Source organism: Xiphophorus hellerii, chromosome 2, assembly GCF_003331165.1.
Source record: "Xiphophorus hellerii strain 12219 chromosome 2, Xiphophorus_hellerii-4.1, whole genome shotgun sequence".
NCBI classification, from domain to species: Eukaryota; Metazoa; Chordata; class Actinopteri; order Cyprinodontiformes; family Poeciliidae; genus Xiphophorus; species Xiphophorus hellerii.
This window is the reverse complement of record NC_045673.1, coordinates 12,840,456-12,854,422: the sequence shown is the minus strand read 5'-3', so window position 1 is coordinate 12,854,422 and position 13,967 is coordinate 12,840,456. Positions and strand designations below refer to the sequence as shown.

The window sequence follows — 13,967 nt, the reverse complement described above, 5'->3', positions numbered from 1 at the left end:
ATTAAATATCTTTAAAACTGAAATTTTAAATCCATCCAAAATAAATGTAATTTGTTAATATTTTGAAGAAAAAATCCTTCTGATAATTTAATATAAAAGCTAGAAATTAAAGATGACCCAATTTTTGACATTTGTATGAACAGCAGGACAGGGCAAATATGATCAAACATGATCTCAATAATTGTGATTTTTTTTTTCTTTTGTATAAAGCCAGCTTTCTTCCTTCATTCATCTACGTTTATAATGAGGGGCGCAATGTATTGTGAATGGCGGAGTCCAAAGGTGAAACTGGGGGCTTTTGCTCTTGTAAAGGTGACCTAGAATGAAAAAGATATATATTTTTAACAAATATAACACCTGGAGCCTGTTCTTATAAAAATAGGATGTTTCTTACATGCTCAGGATAGTGTGCTCCTGGGCCTGGTTTTCTTGTGTTTTCCTCAGGAGCAAAGTTGCGTCCCTTTATACTGTACTGTGGAGGTTTCTGCCTATATATAGAGGGGTCCACAACTTTATAGGCAGCAGGGCCCGGAGACGGAGTCTGGAGGAAAAGTCACATGACAGAAAAATCAGTATTTCAAGGTTTTTTTGGTGGGGGTTGTTAGGTCTTCTTTAGGGACCATGTAGTCTTTGTAAACCTTGTTAGAGTCTTCGTGGAAACTTCCAGTTTTACCGCGGCCTTGAAGTGTATAGTTGGGTGCTGAAGGTGCAAGCTGCAAGTTTTACAGCCCAGCATGGGGGGCAGAGTGTAGGTGGCTGGACCTGCAGTATTAGTAAGAGATATTTTTTTATCTGCCTTCTGAGGTGAAACTACTTCTATACACCATAACATAAATACTACCTGGCGATAAGGTGTTAATGCGATCTCTTCTCCTCCCATACAGGGAATAAGCAGGAGCTGAACGGATGGTCATCTTTCCAGAACGTTCTGGGGAATATTGGCCTATAAGACGCCAAGGAAAATGAGAAAAAGACCCATTTTTTTTCTCAGAAAAAAAATGGGTCTTTTTCTCAAGTTGGTAAGTTGGTTGCTATCAATATTGATAGCAACCAATATTGCTATAAATATTAGTTGTATATTGATAGCAATATACAACCAACTTACCTATGTACTGAAAGGTAAGTTGGTTGTATATTATCTCCATCAGTACATGTGTGCATTTCCAAAATCCATTTCTAAAACAGCTCCACTGACCTGGTCCTGGCACATGGGACATTTGAAGCTGCTTCGGTCGGCCGAGAAGAGAAAATGCAGGCATTTTACTTCTGCCCTTCATGGTCATGTTGGAGGGGATCAGATATCTTGGACCAGGAGAGCAGTTTGTATTCGCTTCCTCATGACGAGCACCAAAGGAGAACATTGGCGCCTTACATTTGGTAGGATCATGCTGAGAAGCACCTTTTCAGACCAGAGGCAGTCATGTTACCTTCAAATGTATCAATAATATATGTACTGATAGAATATTCAATTTTGCTCCCACCTATAAGCCCAGGAAGGGAATATTTGGGCCCTGGGCTCCCATAGAGAGCAGCTATAGGCCCCCTTGGTCTGTGAGGCTTCCAAGGTCCAACCCAAAGCTCATCACTTGGCATTGCTTTGAGAAAACTTATTAGCATTTGAGTTATAAAAAAGACATTCAAACGGTCAGAAATTTGCTTTATTTTCTCTCAAAGTATTTGCCACTCTATAATTTTCTCCTGTTTTTAATATTAACCACATACATATTCAGTTAACACAAAGTTCAGTTTTCAAATTATATCACAAGTCAAGATTATTGACGTCTAGACTTTGACTAAACCCTTCTAGAAAGCTGAAAAAGCACAACAGCACTAGACCATCAGACTGCTTGGCTGTTGGGATGACGTTCTTTTTCTGAAATGTGTTAGTTTTACAACAGATGTAACAACATGCATACCATCCATAAAGTTCTCTGCATGGCTTCCTGGCCATGTGGCCTGGCAGAGATTTAAACAGGAGCTTCAAAAGCACATGAGGAGGATCAGCAGCAATGCACCAGCAATGGATGGCACCATTGCAGTTTATATTTCATGTAAACTGTGAAATATCGTCTCTGCTGCCAGGATATTCAGCTGTTAGCATGTCATAACAGTCATAACACTGTCATATAGCAACAGTCTTCAGTCAGAGTCTTCTTCAAATTCATTGCAAGACTGATTGCTACTGGAAATCCTTTCTGCCCACAGCTTCACCACAAAGACTCTTTAATTATATTTGGATGATATGAGTAGAACATTTACTTTCCCCTCTGGAATAAACAGTGTAATTGAATTACATAAATGTACAGTGAATTTTGCTACAGATTAACATAAGTCTCTTATTCCCCATTTTCAACATAATGAGGTTCAAATGCGGGAATTCTGAAAATTCGCTAATGAAATGACTAGAAAAAAAAAAACTGTGAACAGCTTCCGTAAAAAGAGAGTCAAACACCACAGCAACAGTGCACAAATTGAATACAACCTTTTATTGCCAGGTACTAAATTTAATAAACAGATGGATTACTTTACCTGATAAATTTCCCTGTCCAGTGGCGAGTGTGTGTTTCATACTTTATCCTCAACCTCAGCAGGTCCAGTGAACCCAAACACAGATTGTGTATTGCTCGGCATTGCTGCTATGGCAACATTGTCATGGAAAGGACTCTTGCAGTCGCACTCAATATGCGTTTAAAGATTTTTTTGTTCTTTTTTCTAGAAGTGCAAAGGAACTCAGGGATGTGAAAAGAAAAACATTCAAAATGCAGATTCTGTAAATGATTTATTAGTTATGAAAGGCTGGAACCAAGGCATGAGCCGCCTCTGTGAATGCACTGTTTGGATTTGGCTTTGACTTAGGTTTACCATTTAAAGAAAATATTAACTGACTTGACTTAAACAGCCAGAAATGTTTTGTTGTTTAATGCAAGAAGCTGGTATATATGATCACATTAATTTAGTCAGTTATGCTTTTGTTTAATTCATGACTGTAACAGTGACAACATAGAAATGAAGGAGCTACGAAGTTCTGATATCACATTTTTATTCATATGTTTTATGGAAATGTTTTTCATCCAATTACTTAACTAAATAATTTCAGGGAAATCTTTGAAGTCCATTCAGTTATCTTGTGTTTGTTTTTATTTAAACTCCTTAAGGTGTAGCATTGATACTGCAGGCCCTCTTGATTTGTCTGTGCAGTATTGAAAGTTTCTCTCAAACTGGCCTGGAGTACTTTCATCAAGGGACCAAGGATTCCAATTTTCTCTTGAGGACTCTGTTGGGTAAAAAAAAAATACAGTTAGTTTTAAAGCATGTATATTAAGGTAAACATTTTAACTCTGAGGTTGTTTTACCCTTGTAAGTGTACATATGAGCCGTCGGAGGATGGCATCCTCTCTGTGTGGACACAGGCTGATCACTGTACTCACACAACTCAGCAGGCAATAGATTGTATGTTTCTGCGGCTGTAAATATAGGAAAAAATTAGGGATTAACTGAAAAAGACAGCCAATGTTATTTTTTATGATGTTGAAATGATGAAATGAGAATTTTTTTTTCTGAAAATATAATGTTTTGGTACTTGCCTTCTTTAGAATGCTGAGAGGCTTTCTGTTGTTTCCTACTTTTAACCTTTCTACATCCTCACTGCTCAGAACAGGATCCTATATCAGAGACAAAGAGATCAATTTAAACTAGAGTTCTAAAAAGAAATGCACAGTGTGGAAAACGAGTTTTTTGTTTGATACAAACTGACTCTTAACTTCTCCAACCAGGTCCACAAGAGACAACAAAGGACCTGAGGATCTGACTCAGTGACAAGCAGGGCCCATCCACAGTCACTGCTGTTCAGTTCCTCCTTCAGAAAACATGGGAGTTAATACAGTGAAAGACAAGTAATGTAATTATATGAGAGACATGGAGAATTCTTATTTTTACCTGTAGCAGAGCTGATCTCTGTAGAGCGGTCTCACCTGGACAACCTAGATCTGCCATTGCTTTGGCTACCTGTCGGGCAATCAAGGTCGGGCCAGGAGTCTGTAGATTTCTGTACAACTTTATGTGAGAGAGAAGAGAATTTTTGCTGGCATTTTGAACAAACATGTCACTTTTCCTTTAAGGAAAAATACTGTACCTCCTGGCTGGAGCTGCATTTCAGGATTTCCTTTTCAGTTGAGCTTTTTGGCATTTTTGTGCAGCTGCTGCTTGTTTTTATGTTTGTCACTGCAGTGTTGAGCATGTGGAACTCCTTTCTGAGATATAGTTGCCCAAATGAAAATGTGCCAAAGACTGGACTAACTGATCTGAGATCAGCATGTAGGAGATCCTGTAAGCACCAGTGCTTCTCATCTCCAAGAGCTGCGGTGCAGTATGAGCTCAGTTCCTGGTCCTTCAAGAGAGGAGGAATAACAGTGAGTATCACCTAAACAGCTCAAAACTATTAAAATATTTACAATTGTGAATGCGTTTTACCTCATATACTATGATCTTAGTAACGTCAGATTCACTGTAGCTACGTTTGTCCAGCAACACCTCGTGCTTTCTCTCTAAGAACCCCAGAGGCTCGTCCCAGGAGGACACTGACCCTGAGCCGGCCCACGAGCCTTTACGGCCTTCGCTCAACAAAGGCAAATACTGCTTGGACACAAGAGTCTCTCTCACAGCCCTGCTCAGAACCCTCAGAGCTGATCTCTTCTCCAGTTCAGCATGGACCTCTGGAGGAGAGGCCAGACCAAGAGCCAGGCAGGAGAGCCGCACACACAGGAGGTACACCACCTGATCAAATGGGGTCAGAAAGGATATCCAGGTTAACTGTGACACAGAGCAGCGATGTTTGATTGTAGAAAGATTAGTGTAGTATCATGGCTCAACCTTGGGAGTGTGTCTGAGTCTGCGTGCCTCCTGGCCGTGAAGCAGCAGAGCTTGTCGGTTTAAGTAGTGCTGGAGGGTGAAAGGGGCCCCATGCCGCAGGCTGAGGTCTGGATACTGAGTGAGTTGCGTGCCGAGCAGGCGAGCAAAGTCAAACACCTGGTTTATCTGTGACCGGGTCTGGATAGAACGAGGCCTTTTAATGCGCACGTAGTGAACCGCTTCACTGGGGCTTATACGCAGGGTGTAGATGAGGTAACAAGCTATCAGGACACCTTTTAGACAGCAAGAAGAGAACAGCAACAAACACCCAAGAACTCTGAGCATCAAATGGTGTTATGCAATTTCTTGCAAAAGTATTAATACCACTTAAATTTTTGACCATTTTGTCACAGTAAACCAACAAAACTTAATTTGATGTTAGGATTTTATTATCCTGGTAAAAATAATTTTAAAAAAAGGTATGAGAATGTTTTGAACATGAAAACTGAATGCAGTATTTAATCTTACCTGTCCTGCCCAGGCCTGCGTGACAGTGAACAGCTACACGTCCTTCCTTTACAGCGAAGGCCAAAACCTTCACCCCATCGATGATTCCAACAAGAGACGACACACCAAAGTCTGGCATCCCAAAGTTGTAAAAGTAAACTGAAAATGAATAGATTAAAATAGTATTGCAGGGCTGCCTCGTGTTTAATAAAGAGTCATTTGATTTGAATTAATCCCTGGCTGCTGTGGGGAAAAAAAGCAGTTCAGAATAACATATAAAGTCTAATAATATCTTTTCCCCAGTGTAACACAATAACAACTAGCTCTGCAGGCTTTCGCTTTTTCCTACTAATGTAATGCATTCCTCAAAATAAGTCTATTAGCTTCTCACTTTTATTGTCCATGAAGGTCTGTGGAGAGTAAGTGAAGCCACTCTCAAGGTCTAGAGGAGGCCCACAGTGAGCATGCTCCCCGGGGAGCTGCATGTTGATGATCGACCTGATCTTCAACCTGGAAACAAAGACAGCCAGTCGAGTTGTTTTGTATGTGTCTTAATGGATTTTGAGACAAAAATGTGTCAAGCGATTACCTTTGAAATTGCTCTATGATGTTGTACTTCTTGATGAGATGATTGGATGGACGAGCCATTGCTATTATATCATCGGTCACCCTGGAAGAGTTGGGGATTCACAACCAACAAACTATCCTTTATTTTACATTCTACACCATAATCTTCGAGACTGCAGTCACATCTTCTCACCAGGAGGAGAAAAGGCCTCGAATGACTTGTTGGTTTGATTTCCAGCATTCTGGTCCCTCATAGCGACAGTCCTTTCCTCCACAGGCCAGCAGACAGAGAATCTTGGGTGGGATGGCTCTCACCAGGTTCTCCCTGGCCTGAGAGTAGGACGGCCTTGGAACTGGTACATGTGGGCTCAAACTTGGCATCATCCTGCAAACACAGACCTAGCCCTGAATTTTGAGCACTGATTTACAGCACGCCATATTTACACGGCAATTTACAAAAGAAAAGTAGTTTCAGTCCAATCCATTCCAATTGTTCCTATCAAACAGTGCATCGAGTTCAGTTTGGTTTAAAAGTTTTCTGTTTAAGAAAACCCAGTAGATTACATCAATTCATTAATTTGCAGCAATTACTTCGCACTGAGCATGAATGTAGCAACAGTGGAGAGGAAAGACTCCCCTTTAACATCTCCATCTACCTCCAGCAGAACCTGGTTCAGTACAAGAGGTCATCTGCTACGAATCAAAAGGTGGTTGGAGAAGACAGAAAACCCATGGGAAGTCCAATTTAAATTTTGCCTAAGTCTATTTAAAGGGATCCAGTAAACATATGGGATGCTCTAAGAGGAAGAGAACAAAATTACATTTTTTGGACCTATATTTATAGCATTGTATGGTAGAAAACTAACAATAAATTCACCCTAAAAGTTTCATCTCCATCATAAAACAGTGGTTGTAGAATGTGATGATACTTTATCTCAGCAGGATCAGTTGATCAGAGCCAATGGAAAGCTGAATGGAGATGAATGCAGGACAATCCTTGTTTACAACCTGCTAGAAGCTGCAAAAGCTGTTCCTCAAGCGGGGTGAATACAAATTCAAGTCACTATTTAGATTTATTTCACTTTGCAGTCATGTGCCATGTTGGGTTGGCCTATCACATAAAATCCTAATCAAATACTTTGATATTTGCTCTTCTAATCTGACAAAACATGAAAAGGTTCAAGGGGTATAAATCCTAAAATAAACCCAATAAACATATAAAATGATCTGACAGCTCATATAATAATTACTTTGATGGCTTACCTTAGTTGTTACGATGAACACTACAGCTGTTAATCCCATTTAATTTATTCCCCAGCATTAAAACCTTTGAAATAGGGAGAGAAAGGCTCTGGACACACATGTGCCCCTCTGTCTTTACCCTCTCTGCTCACACACTAACAGAACCGAGTGATGAGCCAGCTCCACTAAGCCTGATTAGCTGTCATAATTACATTAGAAAAGACATTCATGCAGCGTAGCAAGCCAATTATACAACGCTTATTCCTTCACCTCTCCAAATGACCTAATTACTTGCAAATAGCCATGGTACCATACATGAATTTGCTTTGCTTGTGATGTTGACAAATTAAATTATTAGCCATAGCCTCACAAGCCAAGTTTGAATGCAAGAAGTCTGGACAAATTTAAATGGAGTAAAAAATTGAAAAGAAGGTGAAAGACGTTGCTCATCTGTTGTTTGCCGGTGAGAGTTTCTGAGGGAGGTTATGACACAGATTATAACCCTGCAGTCATTTGAACCGTTCTTAAACCTTAAATTTATTAAGATTATCTCCAGACACAGCATCCAGCATCCAGCAACAGGAGCCGCTTGGTAATGACGATGTGAAGCTGTAAGCTCCACCTCCCCCATCTTTGCTTGGTTCCCCGTAACAGCCATGTTTGAATCACAGTTTAAGACACTGCGGAGCCAAGTGTCAATGTTTTATTTTAAGAAGCAACATATTTGTACTGGAAATAAGTATTTTGATGTGATGATCTCCAAAATGTATAACTAGCATATACTAAATACATTTTAGTTGACACATTTCAAATCTTCATAAAGTATGAGAAATGTATCAAGCTGATTAATTGAACAACTAATCAACCCAGGTGTTAAAATATTAGAAAATACGAATGTAAGCACAAGTACTATATTATAAGATATTTTAAAATAGTACATAGCTAATTTAACAATCTTCTTATGAAATTATTTAAATTGACCTGATTCTCTCATAATCAGGACTTTGAGCAACAGCGTATGTATAGTTATGCCCAATACTATTCAGAACCCTGATGGATTAAAGTTGTACTTATTCCTCATATGAAATGTGGATAGCAGTGTAGAAGGAGAACAAGTTTTGGAAAAAAAAACTACAGCATGATAAATATCATTTAGACCCAAAGTAATCTGTGTAAACATATTTATGACAAGCGTTTTGCATCTTTTCACGCTCTTCGTTGCCGTAACACTAATCTTTAGTTCCCTCTTCAGATTTGTTCTCTTTTCAAACAGAAAAAATCTTTTTAAAGCAGTGGCATGTTTAAAAAAAATAAAACTCTAAACTTCTTTTCAGGTGCAGATCTTTGTAAGAGTGCAGGATCATTAAAAAATACTGAAAACAGGTTAGTGTAACAGCGGCTTTATTCAGAGCTTTTTGTTTTAAAAGACACTGACAACAAATATTAATGTACACTAAGATAAACTGATAGGTCAGTATGCTGTGTGTTTTATTAAAGAGAAAGAGGAAAGTAATTAATACTTTACAGTGTTTGTTACACAGTACAACAAAGTCAACATTACATGTTGCTGGAAATTTTTTTAAAAAGGGGGAAATACTATGAGATTTCACAGTGTTGCAATGTCTCAGGTCCTGTGTCAACACTGAGAAAACACTTCCTTCCTCCTTTGGGCCGAAGCTACTTTCTGTTAGATGACAGAAAAGTAAAAAAAAAAACAAAAAACTTTGCTGGTCTTAAAGCACAAAACAAAGCATGTGAAAACAAATTCACAAGAAACTGAGATAAGTGAGATCAAGAGTTTATAAGGAAGTTGCAAGACATCAATCTACACTCACAGTGTTGTGGTTCTGCTGCAACACAGCATATAATGCAGCACAAAGCGGAGAGTTGCATAACTTTATCTCGCAAAAGCACAAAGACATAAATGCATCACAAGGAGGAGCTTCACCTAATAACTGCACCATGAAATGAATAACTGAGGTCTCTACCACAGGGGACCAGAAGGCAATATGTTTTTTGGCACCAAACTAGAAGCAAATTATTCATCAAGCCACAGATCTACAAAACAGTTAGCTGGCACAGAATTAAAACAAAAGACAAAGCATCCAGAAATTAAATAACAGCAAGGGAGTACGGCAATTAACAGCTTGTGGGAGACCACTAGTCGACCTCTACCATCAATCCTAAATTTATAAATGCATTTCTTTCTGTGAAATCTCCAAAACTATAATTTTGCTCACCATGAAACAGGAAGAGTAAATGAATGAGTGTGAAAAGGAACCATGCACAAAGAAACTACTGAAAATATATATAAAAAAACAAAAACAAAGAATAAAACAGAGGTTATCATAACTGAGTTAACTGTCCAATAGGCTGGAGGATTTTTTTTGTAAACATTGGTGCTAAAATAAACTGGCTCTGGATTGAACATCTGAGTCTTTTCTCATGTCCCGTGTTGATCAGTCACACTCTGCTGTCCAGCAAATCCTTCATTAGTTCTTCGACAGCTCTTTGGACAGCCAGTCAAGTCCTTCATATAGCCCGGTGCCCTGGGTGGCGCAGGTGGATTCGATGTGCCACTGTGGAGAGAAAGGGCGTGTGGCTCTCAGGGGGTGACCATCACAACTCAATAAAGCCCTCAGATTTAAAGCGAGAGTGATTACTCACTTTTCTGCTGCGAAGTGAATGTAAGCCAAGTCTCTCTGCCAGTTCACTGACTGTTATGGCATTTGGAAGGTCCTGCTTATTGGCAAATACCAGCAAGACGGCATCTCTCAGCTCATCTTCCTGAAGCTGCAAGAATTACAGATTCCCCATCAGATACAACAGCACAGATTAATTTGGCCAAAAGTCAAAAATAATAAACTATGACCCGGTCCGCTCTGACTTGTGACCACCAGGTGAAATACTGAAAAATTATTATTATTTTTTTTTTCCTATTTATAAATTCATTAAAACTAAGAACTACGACAAATTTCAGTCTAATGCATGAACTACCACCATGTCTTCTGGTGGAATTTGACTTTAGAGATTTGATGCACAAGGTAAGGATAAGCTTGTAATTCAATAGTTTTCTGTAAGACTTAATAAAGAACAGGCAGGTTTGTTTTCTCTGATGTGGGAAGACAGATGAGTTCTTAAAAGTCATCTGGAAATTGGTGATGGTTAAATAAAAAAATCTGACTGGTGCATCACCGACTATCCAATTTACAGAAAAAAAATGGAGAAAAAAAAAATAAAGTACGTACATTATGAAATTAGAAACATGACAAGCCGCACAAATGATTACCAGTATATTTAGTCTTTCCCCAGAAACATGTCTGGATCCTTTCATAGGTTGTGCTCATTTCTCTCAATCAAAAAGTCCCAAATCCTTCAAAGATTTTCTGAACAAAGACTCTAGAATTCCTGTAAGCACCAGACTACTTTGGAGGCCATGCAGCAAAAAAATTCATTTATCCAAACAGTTTGACACAACTTACATCTACACTTTGATATTCTTTTCCATCACTCTAAGCTTTAAGGTAAAAATAAAGTGTAAAAAAAAAAAAAAAATCAATGTATTGTGAAAAAAGTTTTCACTGGGAAGTAAATTCAGAGCAATGCTGCCAATCAGAACTAGACTGTCATAAAGAGGCCTCCAAATATCGTTTATTATTTAACCTCATAATAAGATTTATGAGCCTCTTAAAGGCGACTTAGAGAAAGAAAGTGAAACCTTTGATCATCAGTGTTACTCAAAGATGAGCTGAGTCAGAGCCATAATTACATAAATGCTGCTGGAACGAATAGAGAATCATTATTATTGCTTTTAATGACCTCATCGCTTAGACATTTATCCTGATGTGAACTCCTGCAGCTACAAAACCAGCTAAACCTCTTCTGGCAATGATAACACTGAACAAGCCTTTCTAGTAAACTCCAAGGAATTTTTGGACACCCTCAGCTCAAAAAAAAAAAACACAAGAATAAATAAAATTTAATGTCACAGTTTTGATAACGTACCATTTTGGAGAGCTCCTCTGCAGACTCAACAATTCGTTCTCTGTCATTACTGTCCACTACAAAGATAAGACCCTAAGAAATAAAAAATAAAAAAGAATTACAATGGAATAGATGTTTAGTATTGCACAATTAATATCATGTTTAGATCTAATACCAAAACAATATTAACCTTGTGTTCAGTTATTTAACTTTTTAGGAAAACTTTGTGGGAAACATCAAGATTTTCCAGCTAAATTTGAAAATACCTTCTCATAAATAACATTTTATTTAGATCAAGCACAGAGAACAATCATTAGAACTTTATTGCAACTTTTTTGTGACTTCACAGTGTTAAACCGCGATTGCTTATCGCGTTGCAACATTCTCATGCAGCAGAAAGAAAAGATTTGCCTTAGAATCACTCATTATTGAGTGATTATGTAATTTCGCCTTATTTGACCTGTTCAAGAACTAGAATGTTCTGCTTTTTGTATAAATTACTTTAATCTAATATCGACATTTTGTTTTCTGCTACAAACAAAAACTACGGACTGAACATTCTCCAAGTCAACAATAGAAAAGCAAACAAGGAAGTAAAATAACAGAGAAAGATAGGAGGAAAGAATAAAACATCTAGGGAGTTTAATAGTTGAATCACTGCACTGTGATAAATCCCCTCCTGAAAAAGTTTCGCATTATGTTGTAGTTACATAACAGGGTTTTCTCTGTAACTTCAAACTAAAGATGATCTCATACCTGTGTGTTCTGGAAGTAATGCCTCCAGAGAGGTCTGATCTTGTCTTGGCCACCCACATCCCAAACGGTGAAGCTGATATTTTTATATTCTACCGTCTCCACATTGAATCCTTTCACAGAAAAGGGACAGACCAAAAACATTATCATGAAAACTGAGAGAAGTACTTTTCTTTTTTTTTTTAAAAAGGGATACGTTCAACTAAAATTCATACCAATGGTTGGGATAGTGGTCACAATTTCACCAAGCTTCAGTTTGTACAGGATTGTTGTTTTTCCAGCAGCATCCAGTCCAACTGAGGAGGGTAGAGAGAATATGACAAATTATTTAAAGAACTCCTCACCTAATCATCACAGTAAAACAAAAACAGTATTTGACTGTACGAAAGTTAGTGCTGATATTTTCTGCCAAGAGAGCAACTTCTGAAGTAAGTAATACTGTCTGTGCTAGAGTCATGTTTCTACGCATATCTCAATATTTTATTTTTGGTGAACTCAAACCTCTAAAGTTTTTCAGGGTTTGTTTGTTTGTTTTTTAAATAACACTTATAATATAAAATCCAGTTGTTGGATTTTACTATTTGTAGATTCCACAAACTATGAATCAATGCTATTCTGACAGCAAAATTAAGAGGCCCTTTGCTGCTTCTTTGGTCTCTTAGATTGTCTCTACTTTTTTAAAAAAGCTACTATGTTTTCACCCCACCAACAAAATCAACTTTTCTTTTGGTCAAAATTATTTCCAGATCATAAAAAAAGCATAGGTAGTCAATGTCGAGGAACCTATAGGAGTTCCCCAAGCCTACAAAATTACAGGGATAATTGTCAATTTAGGTTGGACTATAAACATTTCAAGTTCTTTTTAAACACCAATTTCAAATTATGACTGAAAGATGTTTTTCGCTCTCCCACCTTTGTTTCCTGTGTAAATAATTATTGTAGACTTTGTAAATCACCGTCCAATTCAAATTTAATGATGGTTTGATGGTTTACACATGCGTATTTTCTTATGAGTCCAACTAATCTGGATTTCCATTTAATTAAAAAAACATTTAATCCACAAATAAAACCCTTTATAGAAGCATCTCAAACTTCCAGAACAGTGAAGATTTATTTCTAGTTGTTTGCTGCGATCAGTGTATTCTTTTTTTATACTTTTCCATCCCCATGGGATCAAACCGTGGGTTGATTTGAGCATTATTGTTTGCGTGATAATTTGGAGGATTTTGGAAACCGTAACTTTTTAAAGTTCGGCGCTTAACTTTTCATTTACATATCGCTAACATTCCATAAAGGAGGCCACATTAAAAGCCTGTTGCGCCAAACATCTTAACGAAAACCGTCTATTTTTTTTTTTTGGAGGGGGACATTAAGATTTATTTTCCGGAAACAATGCACACCCCGTTTCGTTTCCATCTTATCACACTTACCCTTGAACAGTAGTTTTAAACTTGCTTCATCTCAATTTTCTGGAGTAAGCGATGCTAACCGCCGTTAGCCAAACAAAACTTTTTACTCACCCATCAGAATCCTCATCTGTTTCTTCCCGAACAGCCGACCGAAGATCGACGAGATGGTGAGCCCCATGGCTGCCCGAGGATGTTGGACTATTTAAAACTAGAAGTGATGTTTAACCACTACAACAGCAAAGCGAAATGTATTTTACACGGGAGGGAAGTTACTGTGATTTCACTCCAGACTGCCACGTCCGGTGTAAACGTGGAAGGCACAACGTCATCAGTCTGAACCAGCTTTATTTGTCCTTAAACACAGAGCAACGCCGAAAGATTTTACATAATTTTTTTAAGTGTTTTTAGACAAACCTAGTGGTTTATGTCCACTTAATTGGTTGATGGGGAAAATACATTTCAATCCAGAAGAAAGCGTAAAATAACGTGTACTGTTACGTTTCCCCCCCCCCCGCCAAACTTTAATTAACTTAAAAGCCCAGTCACGTCCATAGAAGTACCACTAGATGTCACTGTTTCACGGCATTTACAGCTTCTATTCAGTACAAACCAAGCTGTATTTGTTTTATTGAAATCTAAACGTAGAGTTATAGATTT

At 38.1% G+C, this 13,967-nt stretch overlaps 3 protein-coding genes across 3 annotated transcripts; all 3 read right to left on the bottom strand.

Annotated features, from left to right (window-relative positions):
- Positions 1-130: 130 nt before the first annotated feature.
- cimap1b (ciliary microtubule associated protein 1B) lies at positions 131-2,668 on the bottom strand. The gene is given in 8 exon segments (XM_032584263.1): positions 131-317; positions 395-541; positions 639-710; positions 713-762; positions 842-943; positions 1,196-1,399; positions 1,482-1,606; positions 2,530-2,668. Coding segments are annotated over 7 exon segments (780 nt in total). The 5' UTR covers positions 1,594-1,606; positions 2,530-2,668; the 3' UTR covers positions 131-224.
- A 116-nt stretch (positions 2,669-2,784) lies between these two features.
- On the bottom strand, positions 2,785-6,306 carry LOC116730301 (protein tyrosine phosphatase domain-containing protein 1). Its single transcript, XM_032579399.1, is given in 13 exon segments — positions 2,785-3,198; positions 3,200-3,274; positions 3,354-3,464; positions 3,585-3,662; positions 3,755-3,856; positions 3,937-4,053; positions 4,133-4,387; positions 4,471-4,773; positions 4,870-5,141; positions 5,377-5,514; positions 5,747-5,865; positions 5,945-6,025; positions 6,116-6,306. Coding segments are annotated over 13 exon segments (1,890 nt in total). The 3' UTR covers positions 2,785-3,150.
- Positions 6,307-8,548: 2,242 nt separating this feature from the next.
- On the bottom strand, positions 8,549-13,640 carry LOC116709815 (ADP-ribosylation factor 4-like). The gene is made up of 6 exons (XM_032548478.1): positions 13,422-13,640; positions 12,117-12,197; positions 11,905-12,014; positions 11,170-11,241; positions 9,832-9,957; positions 8,549-9,743 (listed from the first exon to the last, which is right to left on the bottom strand). Exons 1-6 carry the CDS (start codon positions 13,486-13,488, stop codon positions 9,657-9,659), a joined length of 543 nt encoding a protein of 180 aa, XP_032404369.1. The 5' UTR covers positions 13,489-13,640; the 3' UTR covers positions 8,549-9,656.
- Between the last annotated feature and the right edge of the window lie 327 nt (positions 13,641-13,967).